At 34.3% G+C, this 20,960-nt stretch overlaps 3 protein-coding genes across 3 annotated transcripts in view; 1 reads left to right on the top strand and 2 right to left on the bottom strand.

Annotated features, from left to right (window-relative positions):
- The first annotated feature begins 1,157 nt into the window (after positions 1-1,157).
- On the top strand, positions 1,158-2,772 carry LOC137921570 (coiled-coil domain-containing protein 50). Its single transcript, XM_068764369.1, has one exon. It carries the CDS (start codon positions 1,447-1,449, stop codon positions 2,683-2,685), a length of 1,239 nt encoding a protein of 412 aa, XP_068620470.1. The 5' UTR covers positions 1,158-1,446; the 3' UTR covers positions 2,686-2,772.
- Positions 2,773-12,822: 10,050 nt separating this feature from the next.
- Positions 12,823-17,930, bottom strand: LOC137921315 (dnaJ homolog subfamily C member 2). Its single transcript, XM_068764007.1, has 2 exons — positions 16,839-17,930; positions 12,823-14,915 (listed from the first exon to the last, which is right to left on the bottom strand). The coding sequence occupies exons 1-2, from the start codon at positions 17,706-17,708 to the stop codon at positions 13,932-13,934; spliced, it is 1,854 nt and encodes a 617-aa protein (XP_068620108.1). The 5' UTR covers positions 17,709-17,930; the 3' UTR covers positions 12,823-13,931.
- Positions 17,931-19,213: 1,283 nt separating this feature from the next.
- LOC137921525 (nose resistant to fluoxetine protein 6-like) overlaps positions 19,214-20,960 on the bottom strand; it is a 35,953-nt gene continuing 34,206 nt past the window's right edge. Inside the window, exons 11-12 of the mRNA XM_068764314.1 lie at positions 20,408-20,550; positions 19,214-19,369 (exon numbers count right to left, since the gene is read on the bottom strand). Of these exons, the coding sequence (XP_068620415.1) occupies positions 19,238-19,369; positions 20,408-20,550 (275 nt within the window). The 3' untranslated portion in view covers positions 19,214-19,237. The remainder of the gene's footprint in view (positions 19,370-20,407; positions 20,551-20,960) is intronic.

A 20,960-nucleotide genomic window follows, 5' to 3' on the forward strand; every position in this document is an offset into this window, starting at 1 on the left:
CTCCGGTGTTTTTATAAATTTCAAATTGAAAAAAAAATTAAAAGAAGATCTATAATCATTATATTTTAAAACAACATTTTTAAAAAAAATACGAGCCATACATTTCTTAAAGTAAATTTTCTACCACCCATTGCGGTTTGATGTTTATTACTGAGGCATCGTGTGTGGATTACGAATGCTCAAGGACATCAGTTCGAAAGGCAATTGTTTACTCTTTTTCTCAGTATTACTTGGCATCAAATGGCAGAACACCACGCCATACTATCTGCTAATAGCATCATGAAACACTAGCAACGCTCTATAAAAACCGGTTTAATCTCACGACTTGAACTGTTTGAATTCAACGAATATTTAGATAGAAAAAAGACCTTAAATAATGTTTGGCTGCGAGCCACAAAGTACACTGACAACAAAGTTAGTGCCGCACAACCTACCTTAGGCGCTTGCATTCGTTTACTCTAGGATTTCCTTGAACCGTCACAGTTAAGCTCAAACAACGATTCCAAATGCGTCGAACAAATGCACAAGATAATAGCATCGTTGAAATTAGTATTGTCATAACTTTAGGAGTAGATAACCTTAGGCGTAGAAAGTGGTATTCTATCCCAATTCAAATAAAAGACGTCTGCGAAGCTATCCGTACGACTGTTCCCTATGGAAAGCTATAAAGGAATGCCTTTTTTGTTAAAGTTATAAAGCTATTTATACATCTGCGAGAATAATATTATGAAGGTTTCCCGTGGTTGCGCGACGTATGAGTTATAGTCCTAGTAATATTTTAGCCGTTACTTAAAATCTGTTGATTGTCTTCAAGACGATTATTGTCTCTTTGCTTGAAGTTGATGTCGTTCAGGATTCGCTGGTTAGCAATTGGCGATAAAATATGGAAGTTTAAGATTAATAACTACATTTATTATATTGTGTCCACTATTAAATGGCCAAATTAGATTTCTCATATTTATTAATAGTGCTTAGTTTACATCACTAAGTGTGTAATTTAATATTAACTTTAATAATTACGTTTCGATTTGTTTATTTTAAATTTAGTTACAAAAATCGATTTTAACCGCACTTGACGGTCTTCACAGCACATCACTGCATGGAATTCACCTGTCACAACTCCTGACAATTATTTTGGAATTTCAAGATTTGTTATTGTGGTGGGGCAAAATGTGTAATAGGTCGCGAGCAAATTCATTGTAATTAATTATGCAGATCACCGGGCTCATTGTCTACGAACAACGCCGCGAAAAGTTACCGCAATTTCTCACGAACTACGATGAAAGTGTGCTTTTTGTGAAAGATTTCCAGTTCCCTCATTAGATCCGTGTTGTCACTTATTAACGTTCGTGTTCATGATCAATGGTTATTACGTCGCACGATCGTAATTCGCGTAACGCGATAGTTTGAAATTATTAGAAAGTGTGCAGTTTGGTGAATAAACGAATGGCTGGTTTCCATGCAAGCGACACGATGCCTAAAATGGGTCTCGTCACGGACTTGCGGGAGCAGTGGCTGGTACGCGCGGACGGGGCCCTCGCTCACCGTTTACAGGACCGCGAGATCTCCTCACATCTCTGTGAGAACAGGTACCGTAATCAGCAAATACGTGAGGATTTTCCTGTCGCATTAAACGAACAGCGGGGCATCGAACACGAAGTGCGTTTAAAAGAGCTTGCGAAGAGACGACAGGCTGAAATAGACGCAGAAATTGCGCGCGAAATGGCAGAAATAAATCTACGAAGGCAGCGACGACAGCACGACGATATCTTGCAACAACCGAGTTCGTCTCGCGCCGCCCCGCCGGCACCGCCCCCAGACATTGATCCTGAAGAGCTAGGTCTGTCTTCCTCGGAGCTAGAGGAGATGAGAAGACGACTAGAACAAGAGGAAAGAGATGCACGTTTAGCCAGAGAGTTAAGCCACGAAACTAGCGACGAAGATGTTTTACTCGCCGATATGAGGTGCGCTGTTGAGGCTCAAGACAGTGAACTGGCAAGGTTGCTCCAGGAAAGGGAATATAAAAAGCTCCAGCGTGCTAAAGAGAAAGCTAAGCAAAAAGCATTGCTAAAGAAACAACAGAGGATAGCACAGCAGCCCCTCCCTGAAATCCCTCAAGCTACTCTTTGTGATGCCTACAGTAACCCTCGTGATGTGATTCAGGAAAATCGACTCAGACTATGCAAATCTGTTGACTCTGACTTAAATTATGTTGAACCTTTTGAGAAAGAGGTAATTCAGTCCAAAGCAAGTGCTTTACTGTCTAGGGAATTATCAAAGCAATACTATAGCCAAGACCCCAATATCAGTGCCAACATTCCTTACACATCTGATAAGAATTCCAGTACAAACACCTCCATGCAACATAGACTACCACCTCCGCCCCCCACATCAGGAAAAAAACCAAGGTTTCCTGACCCAGTGAGCATAAGGCCTGCATCACACTATCCTACAGATAATGTACTATCTGGTACAGACACACAACACAATTCCATACCACAAAGTTTCAGTGAGAATAACAACTTATATGATTCTGCATTCACCGACCATGATGATAGTCAGCATGTGGCCTACGAGAGAGGTGATTCAGGTAAACGTCTTTCGGTTATCTCTGATATCACAGCAGAAGGCTTGGAGAAGAAACAAAGGCGGGCAAAGAAAACTAAAGGGTGTCGGATCCAGTAACCCAAACTCCTAATTTTATTATTCAATTCTCAAATCCTTTTAAAAAAATGTCCAGAATGTAGAATACAGACTAACAATTTTAAATTTCACTGTATGTTGTTTATATACAAACACATGCTGGGTGGGCCATAAAGTTAATTGATTTATTTAAAAAAAATAACATCACTTGGGTTTTGTCTTATCTTGTCTAGTCTTTGCGCTTATTTTGTGTCTGGGTTAGCTTCACTCAAGCCAACCCAACTTCTCGATAAAGATTTTTGACATCTAAATGTACACATTTCTAGAATCTAGACTTCAAATTTATGAAAAAATGCTGGCAAAATGCTCATTGGATATAACATTCAGGGCAATTTTTGTCAGTTTATTGATGCAAATACATCTTTTTCTGGATTTCTTCAGTTACCCTTAGAGATAAAATCCAATGGGTTAGATATAGGCCCCACTATGGAATATCCTCTCAACTGAATATCAGTTTTCTACTAAACATTTTGTTTACAATTGTTAAAAAATAATTGGATGTATGTGCTTGATCTTGTCTGGATTTTAAAATTGATGCAATGCAAGCATTTGTGGCCCATCCTGTACATCTAGAATAATCTCAAAAGTAATCTTCAAAATTATTTAGTATTATCTGTATACTAAAATTAACATAGGAATTATTTATTGTGTATTTAATCTGTAGTAGTACCTGCAGGGAATGAACCAATGAGCCATTTTTTTTATTATTTTTAATATAAGGTCTAAATGTGCCTCAACTAGATGTAAGATGTTACTGGAACATTCCATTTTGTGATTTACATATACCTGTGGTGAGAAAATCTTGAATATATTTAAAAATTTATTCTGTATACATAGAATGATATTCCTAATTCTAACATTTAGTACGGCGATCAAAAAGTAAGGTGAATTTGTAAAATGTAAATTCTTTATTTATTCTTCCAAATCAATTTCATCACCTTCAAAGTTCAATTCACCTTAATTCTTATTCTAGTCCTCAAAACAGTGGTAATAGTCTTTTTTCCATAAAGCCTTCAAGACCTTCTTCAATTTGGTTTTTATCTTCTCAATTGTGTCAAAACAGCACCCCCGCATTGGTCTTTTGAGTTTTGTGAATTGCCAGATGTCGCACAGAGCTAAATCAGGAATATGGTGGTTGCTGAACAATATCAGATGAGTTTTTGGTTAAAAAAGGTGCAAGACACCAATGTATAAGACATCAACAAATTGATACTTTACCCATTTCAGACAAAACAGCCTTCAAAATGGTTTGGGATAAGCCAAATCATATTACTACATTTAATAAACAGACACTTCTCATATATTATACAGTCCTATCAATCTAAAAAAAATTACCTGCCTTCCTAATGCCCCATAGTTTTAAATGACAATTTCACTTTAATTTTTGATCAACATAGTGATCAGGGGTGTCAAAAACAAAAATAGTCTTGGCAATGCTTAACTTTAGGTATGTGACAAATATATCAAAGTTCATTTAAAAAATATTTTTATTTTACTATTACATTGTAAGAAAGATATATAAAGCCAAATTGTTGTTTATGTTCTGATAAATGACATCTCTTCACTGATACTATTTTTTTCTATTTCAGGTGAAATTTTTTGCACGACTTATATCATATATGCTGGTTTTGTTTTTAATTGACATTTATATTTTATTTTTACTTAGCCTTAGCATCTCGGGCCGAAAGTTTGACACCCCTGATCTACATATGAATGTACAAAGCACAATGAGAATCTCATATCTTAACTACTCAACATTGTTTGAACATATCTGAATATAAACAGGGTCTTTATTGGACTTATAAGCCATAAGTCCATACTTTATAAAGGTGCATTTAATCTAAAACTTAAAAATATATATTGGTTTTTAAGTAAAATTCCCTCCAATGATAAATGAATATCATATAATTGTATTACTCAAGAGCAAACACCTATGACATTTAATCTTATGTTACACATCCTTCGCTATATTGGGCCAAAAATTATATTTAGTACTTTTAGGTGGATGTAACTTTTATCTGCGTTAATCATATGTTACATTTTTTTCATAAATATTACTTGTAATAATAATAAATGATCTTTTTTTAACAAAATAATTTCTGTTAAACATTGATCATTACATATTCTGTGGCCATTTGGCAGCCATTTTGAATTTATAATTTTTGTCTTTGGTGTTTAAAGTATTGTAATAGTGTGTTTTATGTGTAACTTGTTATTGTATTAAACATATTTATAATGCTAATATTTAAGTAAATATCATATGTCAATTTTAGAATTGTTAATTCAATACATCAGCTCAGATCCTGAGTTCATGAAACATCATGGATCCCTTTGTATCACACAAGACTTGTTCTCTATTATATGTATACAGTCATTATGTTCAATGATGATGTTTTGAAACTTCTTAAAGTTATTTGCTAAGAAATTATGGAAGTGGCTTCAATGAGTTCCTAATAAAATAACAGGAGGAACTGTATTTCAAGTCTATAAGTGATGAAAAGATGGAGTTTGTCTTCTCACTTGCATAAACACATGTAGTTTGGCCTTTTAGTGTCACTTTTTTTGAGAGCATGCTGATTCTCGAAAATCTATTATTTTTTGTAAGTACTCTTGCCACTTTCAAGTAAAAAATTAAGTATTTTACTTTTTCCTTTCTTAAAACATGTTTTGGGAAGTAAAATTGAATTTTTTTGGTCACATTAAATTTTTTACGATTTTTTTACGTTTTTATGGCAATTTTTCGATTAAAAAAATCTCTGTGTCTGCAATTTCTTTTTGTCAATACATTAGGTTTTTTATATAATGTAATAACTTACCATAAGTGTATAGAGATCTAAAATTGTTTTATTCTATTCAAAACAAAAAATTCAACAAATTGGATAACAAATCATATATAAAGATTTTAGTTTTTTTTAGCATGAGATTTAAGTCTTTGTGTGAAAACCCTTGCAATGTCTGCAATTGATTTTTACTAAATATTATTTATTTAATATAAGACTGACTAAGGTTTCTATATAGCAATATTGATTAAAAGTTTTTATTCTGTATATATATAATATTATTATGTCTGTATATTTACTTTAAAATATTCACTTTTAAATTGTACTATATGTTAAAAAAATTTCTTCCTAACCTTAACCTATATCGTAAGCTCCATGTAGAGTTCTTACCAAAAAGCGACGATATTGTATGCTTATTGAATAACTGGAAACAATCCAATTCCCTTGACGACTGGTCATAATTTTAAAAAATAGGCTTCTAATGCCATTTACATATAAAATATAAGCTATATAAGCTTTATATTTGTTGTTGTGGCCAATCATAACAGTCTCCGCAACCAGTTCTTCCCAGATTTTTTCGCAATTCTTTTTATGCATTAATAAATATGATAATTTCACTTATCAAGATTTTGCAATTTCTCAAATATTTAGTATTTAGTTATTTGACCTGCATCACATGAATGTCCGAGTGACTCTTGTAAATTCCTCTGGTTTGAGGAAGCAGAATGTGAATGACGCTTATCTCAAATCCTCTGTTAAGATAGCAAAGCTCAGGGGCTCCTTGGGAAGCTTCAGACGAGACACAAAAGCACCCTGGAAAAGTCTCCTGATTGGTCTGTCTCGTTCATTGTGTCCATTTAGCATTCCGTCACTTTTACTACTCCATACATATTTTTTTGTGCTTAAAAATTGTCCAGTCTAGGATGATAGGCAAAGAAAAATTGGGAGGGTAGATATTAAAAATATTTATATACTGTTTGGTAAACATACATGTTAATAATTCGCATTTACATCTTACAATGTGTTTTTCTAATAATCTTGTTACATTTATTAGATGATTTATAACGTTTTGGTGCTATTGGATGACTTAAATAATTGTGTATGGTTATTATCATTTCAAAAAGTATATATATTTAATCTATAATAAAGAATTTCTTCATAATTATATGTAACTAAAGATTCTTTATTGATGTATGGCTCTCTATTTCGTTTATATTTTCTTTTACCAGAGATTGGATATTTAAATGAATATTACTTTAACCTAATTATGGAAGCGACATCAAAGAGTTTTAACTAAAGGAACCATCCCTGTACACAAGCAGATCTTTATTTGTCTTAAAGTATGTATAGTTATTTTTTTTTTCTAACAAATTCAAAACTCATCTGGAGGTGGCTCATGTCGGTATACCATTATATACAGGAACTGATCCGACATATACCTTGCCAATTTATAAAAATAATTAAATATTGGCACTTAACAGTTCTATTTCGGAACTGATTATAAATAAATTATGTCCTATGATTTAAAAAAAACAATTCCAGTGATAAGATTTATTAGTTTCCTGTTACACAATATCTACATAAATCATATTTACATTACGCGATGTCAAGTCCCCCATATAAATATATATACATATATATCTGTCTCAATTTTTGTGCCAATTGTTCTTATAAAATTAAATTAAACTTTTTTTATTAAGTATGTTTACCCAACCTTATTCAGAGTTTGATTAAAAGGCATCTATTTAGTTGATAACATAGTTTTTCCCTATTCTTTTTAAACTTTTTTTAATTAGAAAGTTTTATATTTGATTTATATATAACATGTAATATGGTGTCATATAAGCGCATCATACGTTTGGGGATTTTTAGAAAGTAAATATGTATAACATTGCTTATTATGTTAACCATTAGTAAATATGAGTTTCAATATTCGATCTCTGGTGATTACTATCTGCTTTTAATTGCGCATAAAAGTAAAGTTCATTGCTCAATTGGTAAATCATTTTAAAGACTGTCAACGTACAATTGGATTGACGCCAGGTGGCCTTGTCTCATTTCATTCATTACACATTTAACAGGATATCTAATGTGGTCATCAATATAAACACATGTAAATCACATCGGCCTAAATTTTGTTTATCCGCGTAATTTAAATTTGACAATAAGAAGGTTTTGCACAGACTTGTGTACTTAAATTTTGTATTACGTATTGTAATAATTATTATAGTTATTTAAAAAAATGTTATACGGTCATTCGCGCCAAAAACACAAATGACAGTTGAGATATGATTATGTCATTTGTGTTCGAAAAATGAATAAAAATTGTATTAAATTTTAATTTGATTTAATCCGATAGTGTACAAATTCTCACGTGAATTAATATTTTAGAAGACTTAATTTTTTTAATTTAGAATATTTTTATTAAATACGTTTATAGTTAAGAACGCGCTGTGTATAATCGAAATTTGAATTTTTAACTTTTTTTTTAAATTAAGTTACCATTCGGATTCGATATGAAAGCGCGGGAATTATTCGGATCTGTCAATGTCAAATAATATATAACCTATTAGTTCACTTAGAGGTTTTAAAATTTATTTATACATAAAAGCTATTGCCTATTTTATATTTTTTTTTCACCGAATATAAATTGAAGAAAGAAATAAAGAAAGTGAAAAGGAATAATTAAGATTGGCGTTAGACATTACATCATTCATAAGGTACAAAAAACCTTTTTTTTTTTTAATAAAACGACATTAATTCTAAAAGGGAACCATAATGTTATTCAAGATCGAATTAAATAGAAATCAGTCGTAACACAAGTCAGTTTGAAGTGTAAACAAAAAGAATCAATATACGAGCGAGAGGACATATCTATATCGTGCAGATGACAGACAAATTTGCATTTTCTGATATTAACACTTGAAGTAAATATTTCGTTTCAGTTTCAATTTTTGTTTGTACACGGTGCGAATATAATTTAGCTTTAATGTGCTACTACGGCCTATCCAGTGCCTTATAAAAACTGTACCAAACTCGAAGGTTTATCTTTAAATAATTATTATTTTTATCTATATCGTGAGCATTTTTTTTGGGTTTAATATTTTGTACTAGTAAAGTATGGTACGTAATAGTTATAATTCTTTAGTTTCGAAACGAGGATTTAATTTCTTCGACTGCGTCGAATTTTTATTTATGATTACTTTGTATAATTTTAATAAAGATTTTTGATTATATTTGCGACTTTTAATTTGTCTGTTACTATTTATAAAATGTCGCTCGTTTAAGCCTTTTTTCAAGCGATGACATGGTCGAGTTCGCGGGAAGTCGCCGGTAATTGTGGCGATGGCTTTGCGGGAGGTATAAGTCTTGCAGTGAGCGCTATTGGCTGCATTGCACGATGATGATGGAGGATAACGTTGAATTAGTCTTTTTTTCCACTTCCCCTCCTAGTTACAACACTTCTATGGTGCTTGTAATGAAAGGCATAAATTGTAATTTTAAACCCATATTGAGTTCACAAAAACTTCACTGTCAATAATAAGTGTTCGATCTGCCGGCGTTCTTTTTTTTTTTCAAGAATTATAATCAGGTCTCTTCAGGGTCTGAATCTGCGTGCTTCATCTTGAAACACATCGACGATTTTCATCAGCTGAGTTGGTGGTCAAACTCGCACAAGTAAGAGTTAAAATAAGAACCATTTGTAAACTATAAGCGGTGACAACCTTCAATTATTATACATAGAAACATTGCTAGAGAAACGTGGTCCCGAACTGTAGAGACAGCGCGTCCAGGAGAAGCGTGAACAATGGAAAATCGAAATAAAATAATAGGAGAAAGCAGCAAGTTCCGAACAGAGTTTCCAGGATCCTTCTTCAACATTGAGAAGGTTTCTCCACTAAATCATTAAAAAATAATTATATACACCAACAGTAAAACATACATTAGTTTCATATATCACTAAACTTTTTATCTATTGCAAGAACACTCATCCCGTGCCCCAAATATGGTAGTTTATATCGTAACGTTGAGCAATGGAAGCCCAATGGTAGAGGATTGAGATTTGCAATCATAACTCGTGGGTTCGGTTCCCGAGATACAATCTTATATTAACACATTAACACTGTGCATTAATTATATAGGATTGCCATTGCTCACAATCATGTGTCCAGACGATAGCAGCGTCCTCTGCGTAACTTATTACCACATTGCGATCGCCAACCGGCCTATCGAGCATGGCGATTATTGTATATCCCCCCGAAGATATCTTTAAGGGAGGCATATGCCTTGCTAATGGCGTCTATAATATGAAACGACGAAATAATAATGTTATTTATGGTATAGAACAGAAAAGTAATATCAAAAGGGCTCTCAAATTAGTAAATAGATAATACACGAATTAAAAGAATATTTTTAATTTATGCTACATAATACTACACTGAGCACGACGGGGAATTTACCGCTATCGTCTTTCAGAAAAAAAGCAAGATATCCTTATCCTTATTATATGAAAGATTAGTGAGATATACTTATAAAAAAACTACAACCGTCACTTCAACACGTACAAGACTATATCTAGGCCAAATAATATCCCACAATGATCAAACAAAGGAATAGTCAACGGATATAAAATTGGTCATTGTAAGAGATATGAACAGAACTAAATATTTCAATAAAAATGAGTCTTCAATCTGTGTGTGCTACATGACGTCATCGTCAGCGGCAAACAGGGGAATCCCCCGCTAGAGCGCTCGATATTTACGTCGAGCAAAAGAGACGGCGCTATACAATACTTCTCACCTGTGATTGGCTGACGGTATTCATTGGTTGAATATTGTTTTCATACTTTTAAAAATCGATATAAATATGCGCTAAATTTGATCAATGTATAATATAGTTCACGGACCCATCCGTTCCGTGAACTCGTTTCCGATGAAGCTGTAAAAGCCGCAAGGCTAGCAGCAAAAACTTCACATGAGACAATAGAATTAATGTACACTAATACACATGACGGCGGCCGCGCCCGCCTAACCCGTGTTCAAGCGAGGGCGGTCCGGAGAGGCCCGTGTCTCTCCCGACCGCCGAGTAGTCTTCGCTACGCATAACTTACACTACACCTCATTCACTACACTATACACCTACACGAGTACAGTCCCTCCACATGTGTGTGTCTTCGTTGTAACTGGAGTACGATCACCCAACGTAATTTTTTAGTCCGCGGGCCTCCTGTTTCCAAGGACTCAATTTCATCGAGTTTTCATCAATTTTTCAAGAAAATACGTGTTAAATATTTGAACAATAAATAATGTTGCAAAATGAAATAGTAAGGAAACCTAGAATGTAGTGGTTGAGGATGGATGTATGGCTAATGGAATGAAAGAGAAAGACTGGGAAAATTGTAGAATGAAAGAAACAGTACAACAGATAAGATGATATATGAAAGAGAAGAATGATAATAATAAAAAATATGAATAAATTACTAGAATTAAAAAGTCCCTGTCCGAAAACAGCGGGGACCATTTAAAAAAAAAACATCAAATGCAATCAATGTACACACTTTTACTTTGCAGTTTCCATTCATTAGTTTGAATGTTACAGTTACAATATATCTCTTAGTTCAGTGTGACTCATAGCATAGGTCGTGTCTAACTTCTTCCATTGGCATCTGTCTTTTTATGATCGGACTCTCACTGAATCCGCGAGTTTGAGGTAGCAAAATTTTCCTTTACTTTTTTAGCGCTTGGAAATGAATTGCTCCGGTTACGTGTTAAATAATATTGTACAAGTGATTACAAATAAAAACCCGTATGAGTTTCTTGTGGGTTCTTTTCATATTGGAATCGTTTCAATGTGATTATAGCTTCTATCAAATCGGGCTTTTAATACAGTTTGGAACATGGAACATCCACTTCTGGACATAATCATCCTCTAAAGCAGTGATTCCCAAAGTGGTCTATATCGACCCCCAGGGGTCTATGACAACCTGCAAGGGGTCTATGTCAGCGAAAAAAAATTTGGGGGTCCATGAAATGAAAATGGGGTCCACGATAGTGGATCGCAACACATACACTGATAGTACCTATTTACTTAACAGATACAAAATTTTATTTTAAGTAGTTTTGTGGGAGTCGTATATATACTGATGTGATGTCTAAATGAATAATAGGTGTAAGATTTTGTGGGCGAGCGTAGCCGACGGGCGAACTTAGTGTGCCGAATTAGTGCAGCGAGCACATGCACGCACCGGTGACGCGGGCGCAGACCTTTTGTTACTTTTGTTTCTTTTGCGCCTTTGTTCTATTGCCCGCTTTCACTCGGTCGCGGAGCACAGTGCGCCCCAGAGTCCTACGACGAATGCACGTCCTTTTTGCTCGCACTCAAGCGCTAATAAAAATTTGTTCGTGTGTTAAATAAATTGATAAAGTGTTACAAACGTCTTTTAATAAGACACAAAACTATTTTAGTTTTAATTTAAATTCTATTAATAAATGTATAAATTAACATGTGCTTTTACTTTAAGTTTTTAAGACTAAACTTCACTACAGGAAATTTACAGGAAATCAATATCAGGTAAGTAGGGCAACACAAACACGGAAAAACATGGCAAGGGATCTACGACAGAAAAAAGTTTGGGGAACTCTGCTCTAAAGATTTCCAAGAGCATCGGTTTGTAGCCGTCTACATCGAGCGTCTATTCAACTTAACAGGGTCGTTAAGTCGAATAGACGCTCCACCTTGCTCGTTGGCCCCACTTCAGACTGAAGGTTCCAGCGGCCATCACTTCAGCGTGCTATATGGTCTGCCCATCGTCGCTTCAACTTGTCTATCCTCTGTGGTATGTCTATTACACAAGCCTCCTCCGAAGATTAGAAGACAGTAATATTAACAAATCAGACTGTATAACTATGTCCATCACGACGCGGTAGCAATATCACGTCACACACGTGCGTGTATTACACGGACGAGACTCAAGATGCGATCGCAAGGTTCATCGATGTGGCGAATACAGTAACCGCAGTACAGATACTGGCGCACAACATGAGGATGCCAATATAAAGTAGGCATAAGGAAGTGGTCGAACGAAATGTAAAGTTAAAAACTGAACAAGACATCAATGATTTAAGAACCCAAGATAATTTAAGAGATTTAGTGAATACTGTGATATTAAGAAATGCGAACAAAAAATATTCGAAAATTTTAATGTAACTGTAAAAATAAAAGCACGGATACTAATATCTGTGGAATAAAGAAAAAAAAATATGAAAAAATGACAGGTAATAACTACAAGAAAACCTCTTTGGTAATTTGGTACTCGAAATGAAAATCAGTAATGGCCATACATATAACTATATTTATTTATAATTACACATAGTTCTGTAGATTTTTAAAATTAGAAACTAATGATAATTGGTACAACCCTGATCATATCAATGCACCACAATATCATACCCTGATTTTGCAATGTAAAATCCGATGAAACGCCGCATCAGAATCGCTTTTATGTTAAAGCTCGTTTTTACACTAGTGCTGACATGCATTGGTGATCTGGACGGCCATGGTCAAAATCTTTTAGTATTTTGAAATCAATTTTGATATAGAACTTAATTATCTGAACTTTATTTTAACCGTTGACTGACATTAACCATGGAGATATTAATAATTTTTCGTGTATAATTCTAGCACGTTATATACTTGTCAAATAATATTCTTTTTCGAAAAAAATGTAGCTTTGACAGAAGGCTTTTTAAATTTGCATTTTTTTAATCTATAATTCACCATTCAGTTTTAAAGAAATATGATTTAGTGAATGTCATAATAACCAAAACAAAATCTACAAAAAGTACAAAAATCATACGATATGTTAGTTTTGATCGCCCTTCAAAAATAAAACACATGTTAATTGTTTTTTTAAATTGACTATGTTCATTCATCACAAACAAAATAAATACAAAAATATGACACGGGATTTAATAGTGTCGTGTAAACGGAGATTTTTTTTTACAATAACAATGCATTAAAACGTCCGGTATCGATTTTTATATAATTCACGAGGTTATGCGCGAAAAAGCTCTATCACCAATATTCCCGCCGACATGCGCGCGATCGACGCCATGTTGTTTTCCATGATAGCTCATCGCGTTCGGGGCACAGATTAAAAATTTTAAATTAACACGCACAGGATTATAAATACGCGTAAATAAACACACTGGAATTTTATTTAAAATTTGTAGTTTCATTTCTTATTTGTAGCTCTATCTCATATGACCGAGAAAAAAATGATGTGTAAATCTGAAATTGAATATATTTTTTTTTATTTCTGTATACATTTACTCAGTGCACAGTAAGGTTTCTTCTTGTAAACTCTTAACCGTCTAGCTACTGTGCTTGTCTTTTAATGCTATTCGTTCCGTGCGTGTTTAGCTGTTATAGCATTACCCGAGCAGAATGCTAGGCGATATTAGCTGCTTGTTTCTTCGCTTTAACTAATTCAACTAACTCCTTGTACCTTTTCATGCAGTCTTTTTTGGTGCGGTTAGGAATGCACTCTGCAATCTTATCCCATCTCTCAGGTGTGCTAACAGGGAACGTCTTGATGGCCTGCTCCAACAGCTCCTGCTCTGTCTTTGTCCAGGGTTTCTCTTCCTTCACTGCATCTCTGCCCATATCACCATTCATTTTGGGCTTCGCTATCCCATTTACTATTTTAGCATCATTCTTAGATATGCTACTGTCATCAATGTTGTTCATAGCTTTTTTCTTGTCCTTTTCAAATTGATCAAATGCTTCCTCATTGGCCGCTTTCTTTAGGCTGCTCTTTGAGAAATCCGAACTCTGTAGATCCTTGGCTTTATTAAGAACCTCTTTAGCATTGAAACGTCTATCATCCACAAAAGTGCCATGCTGATTTAGGAAGTTGGCTACCACCTCCCACCTCTGATTTGTCCCAGCAGGGAAGAGATTAACAGCTTTAATAAGAAGTTGTGTTAATTCCGGTGTCCATTCAACTGATGCTTTTATTGCAGCGCTCTTCTTTATTTTTTGCTCCTCTGTTTTCTTTGTCTCAAACAGTGCTTTACGTTCTGCTTCTAATTTCTCCTCTGTATCTTTTACAGCTTTGATGAAAACATCTCTGCCTTTTGCTTCTAACTCCTTCATGAAATCTTGTAACTCCACTGCTTTGAGCATTTCACAGATCCTTTCTACAGCTGCTAGATGCGCGACAGTTTCTTCATCGTTTTTAGCGTAGTAATTGTTAGACTTGCAAAGATCTCTGAAAGATTTTCGTTCTTTGCGCAAATTCTTCTTCTGCTGTTCTCTTTCAGCTCTCGCCGCATCAAGTCGCGCCTTTTCTGCTTCCTCTGCTTTCTGTTTAGCGAGGAGTGCTTCTTTCATCAGACGCTCTTCTTCTGCTTTTTTGGCTTGGACAGCATCCTGTAATAAATATGTGAACTATTTTAATTTTTCACTAGGTTAAATTTATCATGGCTAAATTGTCAAATTCTAAAAAGAATAGAAGTCTTAAACAAATTCATACTACACACATATACTTTAATTTTAGACAGAATATAAATGAACACAATGGTTCATTTTTATTCTGTAGCTAATCATCATCAGGTCAGCCGACAGATGGCTACTGATCACAAAAATGCTGCCCACATCCAATGACTTCCAGCAATTTTATCTACGTCAGTAACTCCAATATCACCATTATTCAGATAATGGTTTGGAGTATGCAGAAATTATTACTTTAAAGAATATGTAAAGTCCCTTGCCACATAACTGACTGAAATTCACATACCTAAAGATGGCTAAGGTCAGAGAAAAATCCAGAGGTCTTGGTAGCATCTATAAATTGTAAATATCAAGATACACATATTTTTAATACATTTGAATTATCATGCAATTAATAAGTTTATTTAAAATAATTAACAAAAATATTATAACCGTATGAAGGACTTTTTCTCCTATATCCAATCATTCTGTATAGAAGTATGTATAAATTCATAGTAAATATGTGTGCAGTGGATATAGGAATGAGAGGTATAACAATGAAATCTCTCTAATAGATTCAGGCGTTAGTTTGCGGAAGTCCATCCTAAGTAAGAAAAGAACTAATATATAGCTACTTATACTTTGTAGCAGTAGTCGTGCAATAAAGTGCACGGTCCGCCTGCCTGCTGAATAATGCACATGTGGCAAACAATGCTTTTTTTTCCTACTTTAGTGACATTTAAAATTATTAAAATACACTCCTTGTGAGGGGTGAAACACGTGTTGAGTGATTTAACAGTGGTAGTTGCGTAATTCGCATTGTTTGCCGCATGGGCATTTATCAGCGGGCTGTTGGGCGGTGCACTTCATCGCACAACTACTGCTACATAGCGGAAGTAGCTATATATTAGTCCTTTTCTTAATGAAATCTCTTTAATACAATATTAGTAAAATCTTTAAAATATTCATATATAGGTAGCGGGTCTGATTGGTGAATAAACCTAAACCTGCTATGTGGGTTATCAGCCTAAGCAGTGTACCAGGCCCCACTACAATACAATAAACTTGGGGGCCCCAAACTGATATTCCAAAAATTGCTGAGAAAATAGTATAAAGCCTATTGTTTCAGCTCATACACACTTACTGCAAGGCATAGGCCTCCCACTGGATATCTACGGGATATACCATAATTGCCATGCTTGGCAGGCCAATTGCCAATCTCATTGTGGTATTATGGTCTGCCTATCCTGTGCAAATTTGATCAAAAGCAGTAGCAATCCTATATAATTAATGCACAAAATGTGATTTATACATCTATTTATTAAAAATCAAACACATGTATGTTATATATTTAAATACCTTCCTCATGGTTTTTTATAGCCTGAAAGGATATCAAATTAAAAATATATTTAAGTAGGCATTTACATGCCTTTCTAAAATTCGTAAATTCTTGTCAAGTCCACATTTAAATCATAAGGCATGGTTCCCATATTAGGAAACACTGGTCAACAGGGAATAGATAGTAAATCTAAATTAATTTTATTATGTATTAATCTAAATTTTGGAAAGACAAATCTTACTATAGTATCATTATATTATTTATATAGCCTATATAAAGCCTTCAGTGTGAATATACTTCAGAATTGAAGCCATTGGTTTTTGAATAAGGTGTACCATAAATTAATTTGCAGCAAAATAGTTATACATTCATCTCCCTAAAGCTTTTATACCTATAACCAATCACCCTGTATAAATAATTAATATGATATGCCATTATCATTGTTAACAAAGTGTGGTTGATTGGTGCAGCTGGAAGTTTAAATATACAGGTATATATAAATAAATATGTAATATATATCATACCTGCCGAGCACGCTTGGCAGCTAACTTCTTGTCCTTGTCTTCCTGTTTGAAACGCAAGATTCTCGGATCATTTGTGTAGGCTAAGTCAACTAAACTACGTATTCTCGCCATTTCTTCCTTCTTTAACTTGGCACGGGCTGCTTTATTCTGTTTCTCTATCCACCTCCTTTCTTCCCTGTCAGCACCCCTCTCCTTCTCTTCCTCATCCAAGTAAGAGAATTCACGCCAAGAGTCAAACTCGTACCAGAAAGCGTAAAACTTCTCCACGTACTCACGTGAGCTGTCATCATCACCTAGCAAAGGCACATGCTTCTTTTCAGACCAGCGGGCGTTCATTTCAAAGAATGGAGCAAAAGCCTTGAAGAAGCCATCTTTCTTTATTTCAGTAGACGTAGGTATTGAATCGTCGAATTGTGGGTCTATGGAGTCGTAAGATCGACGTTTGTTCGGCGTGCCCAGGGTCTCGTAAGCCTTCGTTATGCAGGTGAAGTAGTCGTCGTCGCTTCGGACCTCCTCGCCCTGTGCCTTCCGCTTATCGGGGTGATGCTTAAGTACTTTCTGGCGGTAAGCACGTTTTATGTCATCTTCTGTTGCTTTGTAACGAAGGTCTTTCATACCTAGGACGGCATAGTGGTCTTGCCTCTTCCAATCCTTCGGATCCAGGCTCCGCAGGTAATCCACATCGTCTTCAAAGATTACCTCCTCGCTGTTTTCCTTCGACGTTGACGTTAAAAGTTGCGTATCTTCGCCGTGACATTTTATATTGTTATACCTGAGGAAAGCGCCTCCTGCGCATTCCACTTTTCTTTTTAAAAACGGCCATGGTATTGCTACCACGCTGCTGTGGCCCCTGGCGTCCACTTCGGTCATTTTTTGATGAGTTTGGTTGGACAATACGATCTCAATATGTGCATAACCTCTAAACCTTGTATTTCAGTAGCTGTGAACACTTCGGTCTAGATACACGAAGCGATTAATGCAACGTAAGAAATCACTATAAATAATTGATATTGTTGCTATCTACATTAAAACAGTACATTTTAACAAATTCCAGAACGCGCCATGGAGATGACAAGACGTCAGTGGGTGCAAGTAATGAATAGGAATGGATTGAACGAGGATTTGAAATTTGAATGAATCTGTAACAAAGGTGACATTTGAAATCTTCACGAGATTTCATTTAGACATAGTATTCGATTGCTACGTTTAATATCGATTTTTTTTATTCACTCATCGATTTCTGTTTGTTGTCATTTTAAAAATATTATTTATATTTTAAATTAGGAAAAGTTAATTAAAAGTTATTAGGTTACGTATAATAAATCAATGTTATTACAGCAATATGCCTTACCAACCTTATAATAAAGATATACATATATTGTCGCCACGGCGTGAGTGCGTTTTTTGCACATTGTTCATATTCATCTAACCAAGATTGTTTTGTATTGATTACCGTTTTCCCTGTGATGATCATATATAATTTATTGATCACCCAAATACATGTTTATTCCTAAATTTATTTATTGCTTTTTTCTCGAACAACTTTAGCAAGTAACAAGTTTGCAAACTCGGCATCATAGAGATTGGGACGGCATTTTTATCAACCGAAAAGAAGGTGAATGTTAAAAAATACACAATATTTAATTAATTTTTATTTTATAAAGATCATTTATATAATAAATAAACACTTAATTTATTATTACAACACCATAAATAATCAAAAATTTTAATAATTATATCTGTAACTAAATAAAAAGATTTTTAAATCTTTGTTGCTTTGTGAATTTTTGAACCATTTTTTACAATTATTGACATCCACTGCTGCCATCACCTTTTCAAAGCGCAATTAAAATGCAACAATGTTACCTCTTTCCGGTAAAAATATAAATTAATTGCATCACTGCAAGATTGCGTTTTAGGAAAATTATATGTACAATTAAAGTGGTAAGGTGGAAAAGTTAAAGCAAATAAAAAAGTATTAGTCTAAATAATGTAAGACTTACACATTATCACATAATAAATTATTCGTTAAATTTAAGCAGAGGAATGCTCTTATTATTAAAATAATACATTTAGTCTCCTATGCGCACAAGAACAGATACACATACAAATATGCAGGCATACAATTAATCACACGTCAAACAGAGATTAAACTTCTGGCAATCGAGATTATACTTTCTTTGCTTACCGTCATGCTTAAAAACAATGTATTTTTATTTTATATTCTTATTGTATCTTATACTCAATATTGTAATTGCATGATCATACCATATAGAGCTGTTTTAATATTTTTTTAAAATTAGAATGCATTCCTGTAACTATATAGAGTTGTATATCTTATTGTATGATTAAGAATGTAACTATTATTTTAAAAATAAAAGAGGTAATTATTTAATAATTTATTGTCTTGTAACCCGCTTCGTTGTCATAAATAAAGTTTTGGTAAGAGCAGCTGCCGGTGCTTCGACACATAGCCATAGCGCTGCGGCCGACAGGTATGATAGTAGAACTGTTGCCGCCGTCAAAATTAACTGCAAAGATATAACAATGTATAACGTCGCTCCTAAACTGGCACCTTTTTATTTCCGTGTGTTAACAAATATATAAATAGAAATATAAAATATTTATTAGCTTCGCGTATAATGAAAATCTTATTAATTATTTACAACTGTATGAGACAGTTTGTGGTGATTGAGGGCGTCAGTGCATGTTCAATACAATGCGATTAAAATAAGAATAGGACGGGCTCTCGGCTAACTTCACTCATATAAGTACGGTCAGCATTAAATATATGAAAATAAAAAAATAATAATAATTGTTTTTGTTGATTGTTTAATTTGTTTTATAATGAGCAAAAGAGGTAGTGTTTTACATCGGCGAGCTCGAGAGATTATCAGCAATGTTGATAAGTACTTCGAGGAAGAGAAAAAACGTGCCATTATGTTGTTGGACCAGTTAAAACAAGCAAGAATTGTACCAGGGCCAGATGGCAATATTCATATATCGCGTGATGTATTTGGAAGTTACATTAAGCATTTGGAAACTGCTTCGAAGGTAACCGAGCGAGTGACTTTAGCCACTGGCTAGGCCGGTAGGCCGGTCCTATTCTTATTTTAATCGCATTGTAAGTATGATGATGTTGAGCGAGTAAGTCAGTTTATGCTGAGTGAGCCAGTCTGTCCTTAGCTGCTCATTCAGTTCGTGCTCAGTGTGTTAATTCGTCGTCAAAAATTTTTCAAAATTTTATTTATATTTTTATTTGAGTATGCATTTACATGAGCTTTCGAATAGTTTTAACGATTATTTTAACATTATTAATAGTAAACTACCACCGAATCAGAGAAACTAAACAGTTACTCTCTTGAATGAAATTTAAAAAATTTTCTTGTACACATTATAATATAAATCATGTAAATAAGTTATTCAGCCAAGTTTACGATCAACTCAAAACTCATGCATGCTTAGTGAGTAAGTCATTTGATGTTGAGTAAATGAGTCAGTTCATGCTGAGCCAGTGAGTCAGTTAATGCTAAGTAGGGTTCATATTGATATTCATAAGAGCAACTTACCACATTATAATCAGACATGTGGATAGGCAAAGGCTGGGAGCCGATAAATCCACGTAGGTACGTGGTATGCAGCAGATAGGCTCCGTACGTGAGTTTGCCTGCCCACGAGAATCCTTGCCACTCGACTATTCCACGGTACACACCTGTCATCATAGAAGTATCAATAGTATTCTTAGTTAAATAATGAATCAAAGACATTTGGTAGCAATATCGGGAACGACGGTGGAAATGCAGCTTATTTGTCAGCAAAAACCATTAAAGGTTTGACACATATTTTCAATCATCCTGTAAAAAGCGAAAATGTGAAATATGTATTTATTCTATTGGCATGCAGCCATAATTTCTGGCAGAACAAAGGGACAGATGTAAACAATAATTAATTTTAATATGTAAAAATGTTAATTTTGAAAACGCTTTTTCTTATTGTACTATCATTTGTTTGTTTTTTTACTTTTAAAGCTTTTACACTTAGAGCCAATAACTATAAATATTGCGCCGTGCCATCATTCTTTTATTAAATCATTTTTTATCTGTGGAAACTGTGAATGATATA

This window comes from Battus philenor, unplaced genomic scaffold, assembly GCF_028537555.1.
Source record: "Battus philenor isolate CCGP_79_NKW_IND1 unplaced genomic scaffold, ilBatPhil1.0.hap1 SCAF_19, whole genome shotgun sequence".
Classification (NCBI taxonomy): Eukaryota; Metazoa; Arthropoda; class Insecta; order Lepidoptera; family Papilionidae; genus Battus; species Battus philenor.

Coding starts and splice junctions, on each gene's coding strand:
- LOC137921570 (XM_068764369.1), top strand. CDS start 1,447: ATGGCTGGTTTCCATGCAAGCGACACGATGCCTAAAATGGGTCTCGTC.
- LOC137921315 (XM_068764007.1), bottom strand. CDS start 17,708: ATGACCGAAGTGGACGCCAGGGGCCACAGCAGCGTGGTAGCAATACCA. Junction 14,916..16,838: donor CTGCCAAGCGTGCTCGGCAG/GTATGATATATA, acceptor TATTTATTACAG/GATGCTGTCCAAGCCAAAAA.